The sequence below is a fragment of the Rana temporaria genome, chromosome 3 (assembly GCF_905171775.1).
Source record: "Rana temporaria chromosome 3, aRanTem1.1, whole genome shotgun sequence".
NCBI lineage: Eukaryota > Metazoa > Chordata > Amphibia > Anura > Ranidae > Rana > Rana temporaria.
This window is the reverse complement of record NC_053491.1, coordinates 117,742,348-117,759,427: the sequence shown is the minus strand read 5'-3', so window position 1 is coordinate 117,759,427 and position 17,080 is coordinate 117,742,348. Positions and strand designations below refer to the sequence as shown.

The 17,080-nt window shown below is 44.2% G+C and overlaps 1 protein-coding gene across 2 annotated transcripts in view; it reads left to right on the top strand.

Annotated features, from left to right (window-relative positions):
- The window catches only part of CHCHD3 (coiled-coil-helix-coiled-coil-helix domain containing 3), a 197,967-nt gene extending 181,598 nt beyond the window's left edge, over positions 1 to 16,369 (top strand). For both annotated transcript variants that reach the window (XM_040343308.1, XM_040343309.1), the window contains 2 exons: positions 3,450 to 3,585; positions 15,883 to 16,369. In XM_040343308.1, the coding sequence (XP_040199242.1) occupies positions 3,450 to 3,585; positions 15,883 to 15,906 (160 nt within the window). In that variant the 3' untranslated portion in view covers positions 15,907 to 16,369. The remainder of the gene's footprint in view (positions 1 to 3,449; positions 3,586 to 15,882) is intronic.
- Positions 16,370 to 17,080: the final 711 nt, after the last annotated feature.

The window sequence follows — 17,080 nt, the reverse complement described above, 5'->3', positions numbered from 1 at the left end:
GGCCGATACGTATTCTTCTACATATTTTTGGTAAAAAAATCTCAATAAGCGTTTATCGATTTGGTTTGCGCAAAATTTATAGTGTTTACAAAATAGGGGATAGTTTTATTGCATTTTTATTAATAATTTTTTTTTTTTACTACTAATGGCGGCGATCAGCGATTTTTTTTTTTTTCGTGACCGCGACATGGCGGACACACCGGACAATTTTGACACATTTTTGGGACAATTGTCATTTTCACAGCAAAAAATGCTATACAGATGCATTGTTTACTGTGAAAATGACAATTGCAGTTTGGGAGTTAACCACTAGGGGGCGCGGGTCACGGAGCTTCGGACCGCGACCCACGGCTGGGCACTAAAAGAGGATGTACATGTACGTGCTTGTGCCCAGCCGTGCCATTCTGCCGACGTATATGTGCAGGAGGCGGTCCTTAAGTGGTTAAAGTATACAATCATAGGGTTTTTTAAACTTGCTTCAGTGTATAATTTGTATTTATGTGTATTTGGGACAGCTGTATTTGCTCATTACATATGCAGATTTGGTTTTTAGTTTCTGGTTTGCAGTCTTATACAATGGTTGGGGTTTACTGACTTCCTTCTCTCAAACCAGTCAATTGGCCAGATCATTGAAACCATTGCACTTCCTACGTAGAACACAGACTGGGTGAGTTCGGGGACATGCACCTGCACCACACGGGTGTCTGGAAGCAGCAACTGTGTCCATTCAGTCTCTCTGTCTCTGTTGACATGAATAGGGCTGCCTGCATATGGATGCACAGAACACCATGCAAGCAAACAGCCCTCAATCGGGTGTATGCTAATGCCTTGTACACACGATCGGAATTTCCGATGAAAAAAGTCAGACAGAATTTTTTTCATCGGATATTCCGACCGTGTGTGTGCGCCCCATCTGAGTGTTTCCTTCGGAAATTCCGACGGACTTAGAAAGAGAACATGTCCTTTTTTCCGACGAAAAAAAAATTCTATCGGAAATTCCGTTCGTCTGTATGGCTCTCCGACGGAGAAAAAACAGGCATGCTCAGAATCAAGTCGACGCATGCTCGGAAAGCATTGAATTAATTTTCTCGGCTCGTCGTAGTGTTGTACCTCACTGCGTTCTTGACGTTCGAAATTTGGTGTGACCGTGTGTATACAAGACGGCTTGAACGGAATTCTATCGAAAAAATCCATCAGAGTTTATCCCGATGGAAATTTCGATCGTGTGTACAAGGCATATGACTTTCTTGCATCAGTTTTTTTTTTTTTTTCTTCTAAGTATTCGCTTTCAGGTAATGATACAAATGGTACAAAAATGTATGTATGTGGTCCAAGCAAGTTGATAACTGTATATTCTTTTTTCAGAGTATCATATTACAGTGAGCTGCCTTTCTTTTTATTAGATAATTATATACTCTTGCCATATTTAGCTGACTTGTAAAGTGAATGTGTATGTTAGTGGTGCCGGGGAATTTGTATATTATGGCAATCAATATTACCAGCTAAGCAGCATTTACTAGCAAAGCTTGCAGTACCTTTGTGCGTGCATTGTGTGGTATCCTGCCACATGTTTTATAGCTGTATGATGTCTGACAGTAATCTCATTTAAGGTTTTCCCAAAAGTGAAAACGGTGCATTAAGCAGCATAACAAATACCTCAAATCAATAGAAAGCCAGCACTTTCCCTTGTATGCTAATCCAAGAAAATTCTTAGGCTCTGCTGGAGTCGCTGGAGCCATTTCTGTTGATGCTCATCAATATCACATTGGAGTGCCTAAAGAGATTGGAAATGGATATGGGAGCGTATGAAAATACAATGAGTGCTAGTCATAAGCAGACAGGATGTCAAGGGACTGAAATGGGTATTGACTGTGGAATGAGAAAGCTCATTTGATTTATTACATGTCAGGAACGTTGATGTGTGGGTCTCCGCTAATGTCACCTCTGGCATTCTGTAAAATAATGTTGTTCAACTATTTGCATTATATGCCATCTAGAACTTAAGTTTCGAAAGGATAATTTTTTTGTTTTGGGAAAGATGGGGAAAGGGAGCATTTGATGTGAGACTCATAATTTTATTTTTTTTGCTACTTTCTTCAGAAAAACTATCTTGCAATTCTAAATAAAAAAAAAAGATTTTTCCTAAGTGTGTGGACCAGGGCAGGGAATAGGGATTATATCTCCACAGGGAGATCTTGTAACATTAGGTTTTAATAGAGTGTAGAAGACGTTTAATTTCTGCCTGTGTCCACTTTGGGGGGGATTCCCTATACATCCTGTGTATTCATCAGGACTGGAAGTAATGAGACGCAACAATAAAAATTGGTGATCTAGCATTTTATCATTGTTCTAAATTATAGCTGTAGTTTTCTGCATTGATAGAAAGGGTGTGCACTAATTTACTGATGTTTGTATCGTGTTTAACGTGATTGTGAAGTTTGCCTTTTTTTTTTTTTTTTAACACAAACATGTCATACTTGCCTGTTCTGTGCAATGGTTTTGTACAGAGCAGCCTGGATCCTCCTTCTCCGGGGTCTTCTCCCCCCATCGAGTGCCCCCATAGGAAACTGCTTCCCACAGGGACACTCATGCGCCAGGCTGTTTGCATCAATTCAGGCCCCGCTCTCTGCTGACAGGTTTTGACTGACAGCAGCAGGAGCCAATTGCTTCCATTTCTCTGAGGCAAGTCTGTCAAAGCCAGGAGAATAGCTGCTGCAGACAGGAACAGCGCTGGACCAAGATTGGGTTCAGGTAAGTATTTAGGGGGGCTGGGGGAGAGTCACTAGTAAAAGTTTTTTTTTTTTTATCTTAAACCTTAACTTAGAAAAAAAAATGTTACCTTTTTAGAACTACTTTAAATTCTACAAGCTGTTGCATTTTTTTCCACTGAGTTTTTACTCGCATGTTCATCAATTGTATTTACAAAATGTAAAGTGTTACTAAGCCCAGCACCCTGCGTTCACTATATTTGGTCTCCCACAGTACACAGAAAATGGAAATGCAATTATTTTAGTAAATATAAACTGCTAAATACCTTTTCTCATTAGCAGTTAGAGTAATCTTGTGACTTCTATCAGTGTCCAGCCAAACACTGATTAAAACTTGTAGGAGGAATTTTCGGACTTTGAGATTGCAAGACCCCTTACCCTCTGTCTGAACAGTGTTGATTGGCCCTGTGCTGATCGCATGCATCCACCCAAGAAAGAAAAACCTCTCTAGCAATACACACCAAATTGGGCATTTGCAGCCCGACTCCATAGACTCTGTGTTATCAGGAGATTGTTAGGGGACAGTGGAAGGAGGGGGGGATCAGAGAATACAGGATCAAACAGCATTTTTACAAAATGTTTTACTGCATATACAAGACTGATTTTACGGTTGTGGGTTTAATAACACTTTTTAAGGAATTCCTAAATTGTTAACCTGGTCTTTCTTTTTGTTTTGTCCAGGAGATATGAATCCCATCCAGTATGTGCTGACCTGCAAGCTCAAATTCTCCAGTGCTATCAGCAGAATCCCCAGCAGACGCTGAGCTGCTCTGTATTGGCTAGCCAGTACATGCAGTGTGTCAACAATGCCAAACAGGTGTGTCTCATTTATTTTTGAAGCATCCTCCATTTATGTACAAATATTGTTAACAGCATTATACCCAAGTATACCTTTTAACCCCATCGCTTCCAAGCCCTGCAATTTTTCCATTGCTTTATTTTTGCCTTACAGCTTTGAGTTTGTAAAAGACCCCCCCCCCCCCCCCCCCCCTCAAGCAATATATTTTCCAAAAGCACATGACTTGTAGAATAAAAATAAGGTGCTACTGATTTTAAGGCACTGCGATATATGCGCAAATGTTTTAAAGCATAATTTTTGCTAAACATACACTTAAAATCATTATTATTCATAGAAAATTGTACAACATTCCTACTAACTATAAGGCTAGGTTTCCACTACCCCAAAGTCACGCATTTTTTGGCCGGGATTTTGCCACAATTTTATGTGACTTGAATCAATGCCTGTGTATTCTTGAGGTCTATAGACCTCAAGTCTCACCAAAGTGGGTTCTAAAGTAGTGCAGGGACTGACTTAAAGTCGTACAGATATGAATGGTACTCTTTTTTTGCGAAATCGTGAAAATCGAGCATACGCAAAACAAAATAACCACATTTTTCTGTAAATATTTTATTATATCTTTTCATGTGACAACACTGAAGAATTGACACTGCTACAATGCAAATTAGTAAGTGTACATCTTGTATAACAGTGTACATTTTCTGTCCCCTCAAAATAACTCAACACACAGCCATTAATGTCTACAGCACTTGCAACAAAAGTGAGTACTTCCCTAAGTGAAAATGTCCAAGTTGGTCTCAATTAGCCATTTTCCCTCACTGGTGTCATGTGACTTGTTAGTGTTACAAGGTCTCAGGTGTGAATGGGGGAGCACTGGAAGTTCAACATGGCACCTCATGGGAAAGAACTCTCTGAGGATCTGCAAAAAAGAATTGCTACTCTACATTAGGATGGCTTGGGCTATAAGAAGATTGCCAAGACCCTGAAACTGAGCTGCAGCATGGTGGCCAAGACCATAGTGCGGTTTAACAGGACAGGTTCCACTCAGAACAGTCCTCGCCATGGTCAACCAAAGAATATAAGTGCACATGCTCAGCGTCATATCGAGAAGTTGTCTTTGGGAAATAGATGGAAGAGTGCTGCCAGAATTTCTGCAGAGGTTGAAGGGGTGGGGGGGTCAGCCTGTCATTGCTCAGACCATATGCCGCATCAAATTGGTCTGCATGGCTGTCGTCCCAGAAGGAAGCCTCTTCTAAAGATGATGCACAAGAAAGCCTGCAAACCGTTTGCTGAAGACAAGCAGACTAAGGACATGGATTACTTGAATCATGTCCTGTGGTCTGATGAGACCAAGATGAACTTATTTGGTTCAGATGGTGTCAATCGTGTGTGGCGGCAACCAGGTGAGGAGTACAAAGACAAGTGTGTCTTGCCTAAAGTCAAGCATGGTGGTGGGAGTGTCATGGTCTGGGGTCGCATGAGTGCTGCCGGAACTGGGGAGCTACAGTTCATTGAGGGAGCCATGAATGTCAACATGTGCTGTGAGATACTGAAACAGAGCTTGATCCCCTCCCTTTGGAGACTGGGCTGCAGGGCAGTATTCCAACATAACGACTACAAACACACCTCTAAGACGACCATTGCCTTGCTAAAGAAGCCGAGGGTAAAGGTGATGGACTGGCCAAGCATGTCTCCAGACCTAAACCCTATTGAGCATCTGAGGGGCATCCTCAAATGTAAGGTGGAGGAGTGCAAGGTCTCTAACATCCACCAGATCCGTGATTTCAAGTCGTGGAAGAGGACACCAGTGGCAACCTGTGAAGCTCTGGTGAACTTCAATCTCAAGAGGGTTAAGACAATGCTGGAAAATATTGACACTTTGTGGCCAATTTGGACATTTTTTTACTTGGGGGTGGTACTCACTTTTGTTGTCAGCGGTTTAGACATTAATGGCTGTTTGTTGAGTTATTTTAAGGGGAAATCAAATTCACACTGTTATACAAGCTGTGCACTCACTACTTTATATTGTAGAAAAGTGTCATTTCTTCAGTGTTGTCATCTTAACCACTTCAGCCCCGGACCATATTGCTGGTCAAAGACCAGGCCACTTTTTGCGATTCGACACTGTGTCGCTTTAACTGACAATTGCGCGGTCGTGCGACATGGCTCCCAAACAAAATTGGCATCCTTTTTTTCCCCACAAATAGAGCTTTCTTTTGGTGGTATTTGATCACCTCTGCAGTTTTTAGTTTTTGTGCTATAAACAAAAATAGAGCGACAATTTTGAAAAAAAATAAATAATATTTTTTACTTTTTGCTGTAATACATATCCCCCAAAAATGTATAAAAAAACATTTTTGTTCCCTCAGTTTAGGCCGATACGTATTCTTCTACATATTTTTCGTAAAAAAAAAATCGCAATAAGCGTTTATTAATTGGTTTGCGCGAAAGTTACAGCGTTTACAAAATAGGGGATAGTTTTATGGCATTTTTATTAATATTTTTTTTTTTTACTAGTAATGGCGGCGATCAACGATTTTTATTGGTACCGCGACATTATGGCGGACACTTCGGACACTTTTGACACATTTTTGGGACCATTGGCATTTTTATAGCGATCAGTGCTATAAAAATGCATTGATTACTATAAAAATTGCACTGGCAGGGAAGGGGTTAACACTAGGGGGCGAGGAAGGGGTTAAGTATGTTCCCTGGGTGTGCGCCCCTATTGGCTGCTCAGCGAGATGACGTATAGTTACGCGATCTCGCCCAGCAGAGACGGCCTGCCGCCGTAAAACTACGGGGCAATCGGTTAAAAGATAAAATATTTACAAATATTTGAGGCGTGTACTCACTTTTGGGAGATACTGTGTTACATATATATGTATGTATGTATGTATGTATGTATGTATGTATGTATGTATGTATGTATGTGTGTGTGTGTGTGTGTGTGTGTGTGTGTATGTGTATATATATAAATAAATTGGCATTCTGTTATCTCCTGCCTTTGATGTATTGTTTGGTTTGCTTGTTTGTTTCTCTGTCTAATCCCTGCATGTGAATACTCTGCGTGCTTAAATAATTCTATAAAATGTGTAAACAAGCTACTTTGCATCTATTGCTAATATTTGTATTATGATGACTGACTTCAGAACTAAATTATGAGTATTAGCACTGTTTTAACAGCAAACAGAAAAAACAGCATGGTAGAGGATGCACTAGTATTGGGTTATTCAGCCCTACATTGCAGTTTGGTTTATAGAAATCCAGAATTGTGCCTCAGAAGCAGAAACTTGGAGGCACAGATACTCCATGTGGAGCATGTGACACCCATGTAACGGCATTGGTGATTGGCCATACAGGCATCAAGCTTTGTTACATGGGGACAAGAAGAAAGATCTTAGCCCGGTGTAATCCAAAAGTCAAAATTTTGGCTTCCTCTCTCTATTCCTGGCAGACAATGTGCCAATGTGCCCTTCCATACTAATATGTAGCTCAGTGTGTAGCAGTACATAGAAAAGGTGCAATGAGCAGTAAGAAATGGCAGTGCAGAGCCATGGAATTGGTGATTTGTAGCTATTAGAAAGTGCAGGGCAATATGTAGTAGCAAAAAAAGCAAAGGCCATGCACATTATCTAGTGACAGTTAAGAGTAGGCCTTGAACTGTATGTACTGATAGTGGCATTTCAGTAAGTCAACAGTATGCAGTGGCAGTGAGCGGTATGTAATGGCAGTGCTGTTGAGTGAGCAGAATAAAACAACAAAGGCAGTACGTTTTATGTAGTCGCAGCAGTGCTGGCACAAGGTCATCCAGTGCCCAGGGCAAAGATACCAAACTGCACCCCCAATGTGGGAAGGAGGTGGCCGGGGGTGTAGGACAGGATTAGTGATGTTGCTGTCACTACTCCTGTCAGCATTATAACAGAAGAAATGGGCCCCCATCCCTACAGTAAACCATTGCCCCCAGGGTATCCACCTCTTCTGGCCACCCCTTGACCCGACCCTAAGTGACAGCACAGGACAGTAGGTAGTGACAGTGCAGTGAACTTTAAATAGTATCAGTGAAGTAAGCTGTATATAATAGCAGTGCCCGGCAATGAGCAGCATGTTGTGACAGTATCAGGCAGTGGGGCGTGACAGTGCAGTACAGCGGGCAGTATGTGGTGGTAATGCAGTGAGCAGTATGTATTGGCAGGGCAGGACTATGAGCAATTGAAGTGAAGTGAGCAGTATCCAGCCCAGGTTATGATGCAGCAGAATTTCCTTTTTTTTGTAGAGTATAGCAAGCAGGGGCCCTGGGGTGGGACAGATGGAGGGAATTCCTACAGTAGCTTCTCCCTTCCCCAACAGCCTCTTATCCACATGGCTTGAGGTGGATAACTCATCGGGTTGCTATATCTCTGCTCCTCAGCATCATCCTATCTGCAGCAGTTTCTTTTGCAAGGAGAATCTGCCCGCAAGAGTGAAATGACCACCCATGCAAGGAGGCAGCCACCCCTTGCCTGCCTGGGGAGAAGCTGCTGAGCCCTGAAAGAGTGCCTGTCAGCTGCAGCCCCAGAGGGCTCTGAGAAATATGCAGGGAGGAGATACACAAGAATACACGCTGCAGCCAAGGAAATTGCTAGCAGCTGTTATAGTAGCCCATAACAATAATCACTGTGTTCTCTCAGTGGGGATAGCTTCCCCCCAGACCACTATACCTATGTAAATATTACTTGGAATTCAGCTTTAATAAAAGTGAGTAGTGAGGCTTTCTGAAAATTATTACCTATGATAAATGCTTGAGGGTCCCCGCTCAAGCTGTCATAGTCCAGTTAGTTGGATGCCGGAGACCAGTGAGGGTGCAGGCTGTGGAAAGGTCCATTCAGAACCAAAGCATACTGCAAAACAAAAATGGATAGCCCAACCGCCGTACACCTCGCATGGCCTGAGTGGTAAGCAAGTGAGTGAAAGTTGCCTCAGCTCAATTTATCCAAATCACAACTTCAGTGTTTCACCCATTCCCGGGGCTTAATTATTTCTGAAAATGGCAAATACAAATACATGACGGTGTTTCCTGTTGTCTGGACCCCTATAACAAATAACATGTTTGTTTCTTTACATGCTGACAGTATTTTATATGGACTCTGTAAATAATGTTCTGCATTCATAGGCTTTTATGTTTTATATGGCCACAATACTTGTGCTCAAATATTTTCAATACTTTTACAGCATATTTGTCTTTGTAGTCGTGATATTCTAATCCTGCTGATGGCACTGTTGCTGTACATATAGCTTCTGTGTATTACCAGCTCTGTGTACCATCGACATGGCTTCTCTCATAGATGCATTCATTTACATAGAATTTAAGTGGTGCAATAAATTTTAATTTTATATTTTTAATGGCCCTTTATATACATGGTTTAATGAACAATGTAGGCACATGTTTTACTGAATGCACACCTCTACACGTTTACCTTTTCCATGATAATCATCTGATGATTTTCTAATCAATGCTAGAAAAATGAATTTCTATCAGTAGACTTCTCTGGGATACACTTCCAATTTCTTCTAGACTCTTTAAGCCTCATCTAGTCTGTCGGAATTAAATGAATACCCCTAAAAAAACAAATACGTTTTCGTTGCAGATTTTATTCTGATTGGTTGTTTAGGGTAAACAAAGGCAGTACTAATTTCAGATGCAGGGAAACTAGGCCAAGTTGAAAAAATACAGCAAAACATTTATGATTGTTATCCCATTGCCGACTAGCCACCGCAGTTATACTGCGGTAGGATGGCTTCCCCGGGGGAAAGCTGTACGTTGGCTCTTTAAAGGGGTTGTGTAAGTTTTTTTTTTCATCCTAATTCATCTTATGCATTAAGGTTGAAGAACACCTGGCAATGACAGCCACCCCAGCCCCCCATTTTACTTACCTGAGCCCGAATCTGCTGTGCGTGTCCCCCGGCGTCCTCTTCTCCTCTGAGTCTGGCCATCTATTTGCTAGATTGATAGCAGCGCAGCCATTGGCTCGCGCTGCTGTCAATCACATGCAATGATGCGGCCAACCCGGGGGGGCGGGGCCGTGTGATATTTAGCCAGCTGTATTACCGGAGTGCGCCCACAAGCTAACCCCCTTGGGAGAGCGCTTCCCATGAAGGGGGTTAGCTGATGCAGGGAGGAGCCGAGACAGCTGCCAAGGGACCCCAGAAGACGAGGATCAGGGCCACTGTGTGCAAAATGAGCTGCACAGTGGAGGTAAGTATAACATGTTTGTTTTTTTTTTTTTAAACGGGAACCTTTAGTGTCCCTTTAAGACACTGTAGCAGGTGCGCTTGCAGTTTGTCTCCGGAAGCCGCTGCGCTTGCTTGGTAGGCGCGATGACTGCCGGGCAGCCACGATCACTCGTGACTGAGCAAGAACCGGGATCTGTGTGTGTAAACACACAGATCCTGGTTCTGTAAGGTGAGAGGAGACAGATCGTGTGTTCAGTTGGAATACATTTGTGTTTGCAGTTTTAATTGTAATTAAAATGCATATTTTTCCACACTGCACTGCCATGGAGTTGCCTTACTTAAAGTGACTCTAAACAATATCCTTATTCTCTGAAAACATTTAATGTATAAAAATATTTAATGACCCTGTAATCTATTTTTCAGTCATCTTTTACGTGTTTTTCTGCATCCTTGTAACATGCTTCATGAGCTCCCAAGCCTCCCCCCCCCCTCACTTCTATTTGTTTGGAACATGCAGAGTATATGTTATGTGCAGTCTTGTGCGCTGCTCTATGCACACTACACATCCCATAGTCAATACCAGGAGAGGGTAAGAGAAGGTAGCTGTGTTTCTACATACAGTGAGACCATGGAGAACAAACTTAGCCACCCTCTAACACAGGGGTGGGCAATTATTTTTTCGATGGGGCCACATGAGAAACTAAAAATATTTTGGAGGGCCGGGCCAAAAGGTTAAACTCAATACTGCATAAAATCATTTTTATTTCTTTATAAAAAGCAGTAAATATCATTGTTGGAAAACTCGTACGAGTACTTGTTATAGACATGGCACAGGAGGGGGACAGAGGCTGGGGACATGGCACAGGAGGGGGACAGAGGCTGGGGACATGGCACAGGAGGGGGACAGAGGCTGGGGACATGGCACAGGAGGGGGACAGAGGCTGGGGACATGGCACAGGAGGGGGACATGGCACAGGAGGGGGACAGAGGCTGGGGACATGACACAGGAGGGGGACAGAGGCTGGGGACATGACACAGGAGGGGGACAGAGGCTGGGGACATGACACAGGAGGGGGACAGAGGCTGGGGACATGGCACAGAAGGGGGACAGAGGCTGGGGACATGGCACAGGAGGGGGACAGAGGCTGGGGACATGGCACAGGAGGGGGACAGAGGCTGGGGACATGACACAGGAGGGGGACAGAGGCTGGGGACATGACACAGGAGGGGGACAGAGGCTGGGGACATGGCACAGGAGGGGGACATGGCACAGGAGGGGGACAGAGGCTGGGGACATGGCACAGGAGGGGGACAGAGGCTGGGGACATGACACAGGAGGGGGACAGAGGCTGGGGACATGACACAGGAGGGGGACAGAGGCTGGGGACATGGCACAGGAGGGGGACAGAGGCTGGGGACATGGCACAGGAGGGGGACAGAGGCTGGGGACATGGCACAGGAGGGGGACAGAGGCTGGGGACATGGCACAGGAGGGGGACAGAGGCTGGGGACATGACACAGGAGGGGGACAGAGGCTGGGGACATGACACAGGAGGGGGACAGAGGCTGGGGACATGACACAGGAGGGGGACAGAGGCTGGGGACATGGCACAGGAGGGGGACAGAGGCTGGGGACATGGCACAAGAGGGGAACAGAGGCTGGGGACATGACACAGGAGGGGGACAGAGGCTGGGGACATGGCACAGGAGGGGGACAGAGGCTGGGGACATGACACAGGAGGGGGACAGTCGCTGGGGACATGACACAGGAGGGGGACAGAGGCTGGGGACAGGCAGCCACTGTTTAATCAATAACAATTGATTAAACAGTGGCTGCATGTGATGGCACAGTGGCTGCGTGTGATGGCACAGTGGTTGCGTTTGATGGGCACAGTGGCGACAATAGATGGCACAGTGGCTGCGTGTGATGGGCACAGTGGCAACAATTGATGGCACAGTGACTGCGTGTGTTGGCACAGTGGCTGCGTGTGTTGGCACAGTGGCTGCATGTGATGGCACAGTGGCTGCGTTTGATGGGCACAGTGGCTGCGTGTGATTGGCACAGTGGCTGCGTTTGATGGGCAGAGTGGCTGCGTGTTATTGGCACAGTGGCTGCGTGTGATGGGCACAGTGGCTGCATGTGATGGGCACAGTGGCTGCATGTGATGGGCACAGTGGCTGCATGGCACAGTGGCTGCATGTGATTGGCACAGTGGCTGCGTGTGATTGGCACAGTGGCTGCGTGTGATTGGCACAGTGGCTGCGTGTGATTGGCACAGTGGCTGCGTGTGATTGGCACAGTGGCTGCGTGTGATTGGCACAGTGGCTGCGTGTGATTGGCACAGTGGCTGCATGTAATTGGCACAGTGGCTGCATGTGATTGGCACAGTGGCTGTGTTTGGGAACAGTGGCAACAATTGATTGCACAGTGGCTGCGTGTGATGGGAACAGTGGCTGCGTGTGATTGGCACAGTGGCTGCGTGTGATTGGCACAGTGGCTGCGTGTGATTGGCACAGTGGCTGCATGTGATTGGCACAGTGGCTGTGTTTGGGAACAGTGGCAACAATTGATTGCACAGTGGCTGCGTGTGATTGGCACAGTGGCTGCGTTTGATGGGAACAGTGGCTGCGTGTGATTGGCACAGTGGCTGCGTGTGATTGGCACAGTGGCTGCGTTTGATGGGAACAGTGGCTGCGTGTGATTGGCACAGTGGCTGCGTGTGATTGGCACAGTGGCTGCGTTTGATGGGCACAGTGGCTGCGTGTGATGGGCACAGTGGCTGCGTGTGATTGGCACAGTGGCTGCGTGTGATTGGCACAGTGGCTGCGTGTTATGGGCACAGTGGCTGCGTTTGATTGGCACAGTGGCTGCGTGTGATTGGCACAGTGGCTGCGTGTGATTGGCACAGTGGCTGCGTGTGATTGGCACAGTGGCTGTGTTTGGGAACAGTGGCTGCGTGTGATTGGCACAGTGGCGACAATTTATGGTGGCACAGTGGCTGCGTGTGTTGGCACAAGTGGCTGCATGTGTTGGCACAAGTGGCTGCGTGTGTTGGCACAAGTGGCTGCGTGTGTTGGCACAAGTGGCTGCGTGTGTTGGCACAAGTGGCTGCGTGTGACCCCTCCCGGCCCTGCCTACTGTTATCACTGCGGCGGGGAACATTAGACAGCGTTCGTTTTGAACAGCTGTTTTCCCCGCTGCGCATAGACACTCCCCCTTGGACGGATCTGTCTAATCGCGAGCAAGGGGGAGTGTCTATGTGACTCCCCCTTGCTCGCGATTGGACAGATCCGTCCAAGGGGGAGTGTCTATGCCATAGACACTCCCCCTTGGACGGATCTGTCCAATCGCGAGCAAGGGGGAGTGTCTATGTGACTCCCCCTTGCTCGCGATTGGACAGATCCGTCCAAGGGGGAGTGTCTATGCGCAGGGGGGAAAAAAGTTGTTCAAACGAACGCTGTCTAATGTTCCCCGCCGCGGTGATTAACGTGGCAGCGGCGGCGGTTTCGGCGGCGGGGGTGGGCCGGATTAAAAGGTCCGCCGGGCCGTATACGGCCCGCGGGCCGTAGTTTGCCCAGGTCTGCTCTAACAGGAAATCGGATCACAGCAGCAAACAGGAATTTAGACATTTGGACGAGTCTGAGAGCAATGGTAGACACTTCTATAAATTCTGAATACATACTGGGGATATATAAAGTTAAACCAAGCACACTTCTGCTGTGTAGATGTACCTTTCACATAATCACCTCCAATGTGGATTTCCTCCATTTTCCACCAAACACATAACAAGAAGTTGAAGATGCAATCCAGATCTTTGCAATATTTTCTTTACTTTAAATCCTCATATATACTTATATGAAGATTTGAAGTACAGAGAATATTGCAAAGATCTGGATTGCATTCTCAACTTCTTGTTGTATATCATTTTTTTTTTTTTTTTTATTTTAACCATGTTTAAAGTGGATGTAAACCCGATTCATAAAATTTGAGCTGGGCACATATCTGCAGCGTTTTGTTATCTCTATTTAAAGCACTATGTCCCGTAGCTTTGTCCTGCTCCATTCTTTTGTTATCAGCCTGGTAACTCCTGACAGGTTCTCTGTTGATAAAATCAGCCAGAGTTTTGTGTTTGAGAGGATGTTATAAATAGTTTAGCAGAGCCCTGAACTAAACAACGAATAGAGCTAAAAGTCTCTACCTATGAGGAGAGAGGGTGTGTGCCTTTCCTCCAATCAGCTGTCTTGGCTGTATGCCCAGGCTTCACTGCAGTCTTAACCAAAAAGAGAAAATCTGCTAACATGAAGAGCACTTTCTAAAGTATGTTTACAGTTGAAGACCACAGATATACGTAAAACTTATGTAAGGAGATTTTTTTCATCCCTGTGTATCATTTAAGGCTGTTCTCTTCACTGGGTATATGTGAGGGTTTACATCAACTTTAAATCCTGCTTCGGCAGTGCTGCCTCCTAAGCAACCTCTCCTCCTCCAGCCTGCACTTAACGTTTAGTCGGCACCTTTACTCTGTCCAGTGATTGATTCGCAGAGATGTTTGAAAGGATGGCTTGTTAAAAATTATAGATCCATTAGCAGGTGAAGCAGTAAACATATGCTGAAATTGTGTGATTAGGCAGAATTTTCTGTTGCAACAAAAAAAATTCTGGGGGAGAAATGACTGATCGCATGTTCATACAATGTATGAACAGCGATCTGTCATTTCCCCTAGTCAGAGCGAGGAAGAACAAGGGTGGGACTTTAATTGAGGCATGCACCCCAAGTAAAAATTTCCCCTAGTCAGTCCCACCCCCCCCCCTTCAGTTAGAACACACCTAGGGAACATAATTAACCCCTTCCTCGCCCCTAGTGTTAACCCCTTCCCTGCCAGTGACATTTTTACAGTAATCAATGCATTTTTATAGCACTGATCGCTATAAAAATGCCAATGGTCCCAAAAATTTGTCAAAAGTGTCCGCCATAAGGTCGCAGTACCGATAACTAGTGCCGCCATTACTAGTAAAAAAATGTATATTAATAAAAATGCCATAAAACTAGCCCCTATTTTGTAGATGCTATAACTTTTTTGCCTTCCCCCTGAAAATGTTTCCAGTTCTACATCTATATTAAATACTTTAAAGCCGCATTGCAGCTGGCCAAAAATTATATTAGTATTATATTGTAAAACCTAACCCCCCGACCTGACTTGTCACGACAGACCTGAAAACGTATACCCCAATTCAATGTTAACCCTCAGAAGTTGTATGAAAGTCATACCTGAGTGTTATACAATGCAACAATTGTCCGTTATCAGTTCTACATCTATATTAAATACTTTAAAGCCACATTGCAGCTGGCCAAAAATTATATTAGTATTATATTGTAAAAGTAAAGTCACATCATCACTGTGCTGTACATAGCATGTACGAAGAACAGAACTGTGTGCGGGGTCCAGAAAATCCACCCACAATAGGCTGCCTGCAGAAAGTTTTCAGAGGGAATGCAAGACCTGGAAGCTCCTGTAGAGGCAAAGCACAGAAGTTGTTTCATCCCAGATCACTGAACAGATCTGGAAGAAATACACACATAGCACCAGGATCCATGGAAGAATACACATATGTCTATTGGATTAATCAATTGTTTATTCAGCCTGTAGTTCCCCACTAGGTAAAAGGGGAATATACATGTATACAGGTAAATGGCTTTGGAGCATACTTGGGTATTTCTGATTTTCAGATAATATTGAAACCCTTAACCGTTAACCATCTTTATTATTTTGCTTGATGATCTCTAAAAGGTGTAACTTGACTATATCTGTTAACCAACCAAAATAACCCTTGGACTTATTATACACGATTTATATTGCGCCAACAGTTTACGCAGCACTTGACAATGTAGAGGCGGGACAGTACAATTGCAGTACAATACAGAAGGGACAGGAGGGCCCTGATCATAGAGCTTACTTTTTAAAGGGAGGGGGTGGTGGTACAAGAGGTAATAAAATCTGATAATCGTTACCAGTAAAGCCACAAAATCCAATTTTAATGTTACATTGAAATGATTACCGTACATGGTTTCTGCATTAAGTGACATTTTTCTTTTTTATCTAGAGCATGCTTGGAAGAGGCGGTTAGGATCCCTGTGTCCTACATGTCCACTCACTGTGCAGTTACAGGGAGAAGAGCATCTGAACTACTTTTAACGTGAGGCCACAAAGATGATCACAGATGAAGACAGAAATGACATTAAAAACAATAATGAATTCAAGATGCCACTGGATTCTTATTGGAACACACTTCCATCCTTACAACAAAGTCCTTAGATTTCCAAACTGATGTTCTGTGCATGCATTTATTATACACAGATATTCATGTTTTCTGTAAACACCTTACCCCTATTCTACATACTATAAAAAAAAAAAATTGCATTTAGAAAATTAAAATCTGTTAATTTGCCTCTGTTGATGATGTCTCTTGTTTTGAATTTTTGCAGACACTCTGTTATAACCTATTGTACTGGACAGTTTGATATCAGTACCTGAGTTCTGAACTCTATTTTATGCCTGAGTTCCTAATAAATATATATTTTCTGATTTGACATCCTTTTTTTAATGATTTCTTATGTTCCTTTATGTCTAGAAAAAAATATATTGCAGTGTGCGTGCTTTCTCACGTGTATGTATAGTGTGTACATCAAAACTTTTTAGCTTTTGATAAAGTACCCTTGTCAGGTTTTTTTTCCTGTACCGTCGGGCAAAATTTGACTTGCTTTTTGACCCAGAGGTGCATCAGGAAACGAGTGAAAATCTTTGAGAACAAGTGTTATTAGAAGATTTCCCCTCATTTTCTTTCTCAAACACAATGGTAACCAGTAGAAATAGAGAGAGTGAATCCCCCCAATAAGGGAGTCAGACAGCAATAAAAACTTGACAGAATTTCAAATTTGCAAATCGCCATACTGTACGTCGGCTCCTTTAAGAGCCATAGCAGGCGCGGCCGCTGCATGGCGGGGGACCCCGGCCACCTGTGATAGCAGGCACTAGAGCCAGAACAGGGATTTGTGTATGTAAATGCACAAATCTCCATTCTGACATGAGAGGAGAGACAGATCTACTGTTCATAGTAATTATGAACAGCGATATGTCTCCTCCTTCAGTCAGTCCCACCCTTCCACAGTTAGAAATGCACATGAGGGAATATGTAAGGAAATGGGGTAAATTCTGCGCTAATGGTTAAAGATTGATAAACGTGAATTGAATGAAAAGGTTTCCAGTGTGTTTAGGAACACAAAGAAGATGATGGAAATTGC